General features: G+C 35.2%; 1 protein-coding gene across 1 annotated transcript; it reads right to left on the bottom strand.

The window, feature by feature from the left end:
- LOC107625169 (actin-depolymerizing factor 2) lies at positions 820-1,649 on the bottom strand (the record flags this gene model as incomplete). Its single annotated transcript, XM_016327746.1, is given in 2 exon segments — positions 820-1,293; positions 1,402-1,649. Coding segments are annotated over 2 exon segments (399 nt in total), but the record flags the coding sequence as incomplete, so codon positions are not given.

Genomic DNA, 3,770 nt, shown 5'->3' with positions numbered 1-3,770 from the left:
TCCGGTTTACCGGTTAACCGCCGGTTCGACCGGTTTTTTAACCGGTTTTTTGCCATTCGGTTTTTTAGGTTACCCGGACCGGCTAGGTAACCGGTTCCCGGTTTTTCCGGTTGAACCGGCCGGTCCGGTCCGGTTTTCAGAACCATGGGTGCGAACATACATATTATATAAGGTCTCGAGAAAGCCAATCCTAGAACTCCGACACTTAGATTTAAACTTTTATAATTCAAACTAAAAACAAGGTAAGAAAACTAAGGTACTTAGATTTTAATCCACTTGCAACTTAACACCTCAACTCTCACTTTTCTCCAACCATCCAAAATTCCGATAGAACAACCCTCGTCACTCCTCCGCCAGACAAAGAATCTCTCAGTTGCATAGACATATAATGCATAAAAAAAAAAAATTAAAAAAAAAGAGAGTATTTTTGTTCTTGCAAAGGGAGAAGGAAAGAAGAAGAAAGGAAAAGGAAAGAAAAAGAATACAATTTTAATCCCTATGGTAAGGACAATTTTAAAATCAAGTTAAATTTTAGAAATGATTTTGTACGCAAAAAAAAGTTCACGACGAAAAATTTTCGTCCTCTACCTTAAAAATCAAAATCATACTTAACCATCAAAATCATACTTAACCGTAAACTAAAATCTAAAATTTCTTATGTTTCTGCATTTCACTTGTCCCCATTCTATTACTGAAACTGGAATATTGAAAATTCCAAGTAAATGCATCCACTACCGCATTGACGAAGCCGAAACCTCGACTTTTCAATGTTTGACTTAGGGAACCGAATTATAAAATCATTCTTGCCCCCAACATTCATTCTTCAAAATATCAGTTTATAGGGAACCGAATTAATACAAGTCAATAGTCATCAGTAAAAATATTAAATGACAAGTGCCCATATTAAATCAATGCCACTCAGATACAGATCAGATTCCGTAAGAATCACAAACCACAAGATACACTGGAACAAAAGAAGCTTGTTTTGAAGGTGTAATAGACTTCATGTCAAAACCTGGAACAATGGAGTCCATAATTACCCAAGTTGACCATTCCACAAATTGTGTATATAGACATACATCTCCATAAAGAGTCTTTCATGATAACTCCTTCTATTCCTAATCACAATAGTTTACAATAGTTTAATTGGTGCGGCTTCTGAAGACATCAAGACCCATCTCAGTAGGATCAGTTGCCTGCAACTCTACTTGAATTCCATCAAGTTCCCTCTTGAATCTCTCTTTGGAGCTAGCATAAATCATCTTGCTCCTAACCCTAGCTGTATCTGGGGACCTTCAAACAGAAGCAACAGAATAAATTATAGATAGAAGTTAATTATAAGAAGTGTTTAACGTTAATAGTTAACAACTTTGTTCGGCAAAGAACTTATGGAATCATTACCAAGCAATGAAGAAAATCCTGCTTTTCTGGCAAAGCTCTTCAGTGACAAAATCAAAATCATAGACAGCATATCGGCACTCATCAGCAGGGAGACTGGCAGTGAAATCATCATATCCTTGTGCTGGCTCACCAAGCTTCTCGACAACAACTTGCTTCTGCTTCTCCTCAATCTTGAAAACGATAAACCTATAAGTCCTCTTGGCCTTGAGTTCTAAGAACTTTAGCTTGCAGTCATCATGGACTGCCATACCTGATGCTGCATTTGCCTGTAATATTTCACAAACAACAGAAACATTAAAAAAAATAATAAATAAAAATAAAAACGAAAGTAACTAGAGCTACAACCATCACCAGGAAGTTTTTTCCATTTAGTGGAATGGCTGCAAAATGCAAAAATCAACCTATCTTGTAGTGTCCTATTGTACAATACAAAGTTACACACAACAAAATTTCTCTTTACAAACAAAACAAACCGGGGATGATCATTATCATAACATCAACAAGAAGAACAGCCAAATTTTACCCCACCAACTGGATCCCCTACATCTTAGTTCTTATCTATGCATCAGCACATGCATTTAGTTCTACCAAAAATCGAATTTCAAAATAATTGTATCCAAGGCAGCAAGCCAGTGTCATGCATGATGCAGAGAAACTAATGCTTTCGCCTCTTAATTTATTGCTCAAGAGAAAAACGAAATCAATGCACACTAATTTTGCAGCCTTACATGAAAACAAGGAACAATTAAAAACAAAAATATGTAACTTAGAACAGAAAATAAAGAAAACAATCCAAGGAAACAAACCACAAGCTATGTCAATCATAAGTAAAATATCTCGGTTTCCTTCCACTATCAGTTTTTGGTAGATCATTCAATTCATGCATTCAGATACAAATTATAATCATAGTAATAGGAGAAGGACAAGTAGATCCCAGCCTAGAGAAAGTAAAGTACCAAAAAGACTCTCAAAATTTTATGACGGAATTATAGGTCCATAAGAAAAAGAAAAAAGTACCTAAAAGTTTCTGAATGATTGCAATATTGTACTTATAGATACTTGAAAATTTTAACATTAGACAAGTTTCACCCTCTGTCAGTCTCCCAGTCCATTCCCCACTAAGGACCTATAAATACAGCACTGTAATTCTTGAGAGATTTATTTGGTACTCTTTTCCTTAGATACCTAATCATAATTTTTTTCTTCAAGGACCTGGTACTTTTTTTTCCCAACCAGCTTTCTTTGGACCTACTTGTCCTATTACTCTTATATCCAAATAAATTAAAGGACTTACCACCTGCCAGAGAGTGATAGAGACAGATAAGAGGAAACGGTGGAACTATAATACATGACTACCAAAATTGTTGGCCAAAGATAGAAGTAGATCCATAGCACTATCAAATCAGTCAAATTATGCCATTAAACTAATCATTACGCTTAAATGTGATATCAGATTAAAACACTGGAATTGAAATCAAAACCAGATCTGTTAAAGCTAATGAATAATCTTTGAATTCTACACTGTTCAATGCCTATACCTGGTTAAACTGATCGGTTACAACTAAAATGCAATTACCAGATTAGACACTGACAATGACATCAAAATCAGATCTATTAAGCCAAAACCACAAAGTGAACAACAATTCAATGAACAATCCTTCGATTTCTACGCTGTTCAGTGTACAATCGGTGATCAGATCGACCACGAATCAAACTCAAATAGGCCAGAAAGAAAAGATATCAATCTAGAAAATTGAACGAATACTCCTAAATTTCAAAAATCGAAATCTCTGATAAGAACTTCAGTGTTCGGTAGTATCAATAAATCTTCATCATTTTCAGAGGAGTAACAGTTACATAGAACAGTATATAAAAAATAAACTAAACAAAAATAGGCATAAAAATAGAAAGTGAAAGAAAATAGTAAGTTACTAACCATATTTTGATATCGACGAGTGCGATGGAGAGAGAAGAGATATAGGAAAGGTTTGTATTTGTGAGTGGTTCGATATATAAGGGAAGTGGAAGAAGAGAAGAGAAGAGAGTATGATTTGGGTTGTTTAATTGTTGTGAGTATATATAAGGTGAGGGGGCGAAGGGGTGAAAGGGGAAAGGGGGAAAGAGAAGAGCGTATAATATTTACTTTGAAAATGGACCACCAACGGTGCTTGGTGCAGAATACGTGTTGGAAAAGCACTAACTGTAGGCTGTAGCTGTTTCTTTACGTGGCTGGCTTGGATTGTGTTATTCAACCTTTCCCTTCTTTTGCCTGCAAAATTTAAATTGAAAATTGCAAAAAACAGTTTCTAAACATAAAGAACACAGAATATTAGGTTTTTAAGAAGAGTTTATCTTCAAACGTTTTTTAC

This window comes from Arachis ipaensis, chromosome B02 (assembly GCF_000816755.2).
Source record: "Arachis ipaensis cultivar K30076 chromosome B02, Araip1.1, whole genome shotgun sequence".
NCBI lineage: Eukaryota > Viridiplantae > Streptophyta > Magnoliopsida > Fabales > Fabaceae > Arachis > Arachis ipaensis.
This window is presented reverse-complemented; position numbering and strand designations above follow the sequence as displayed.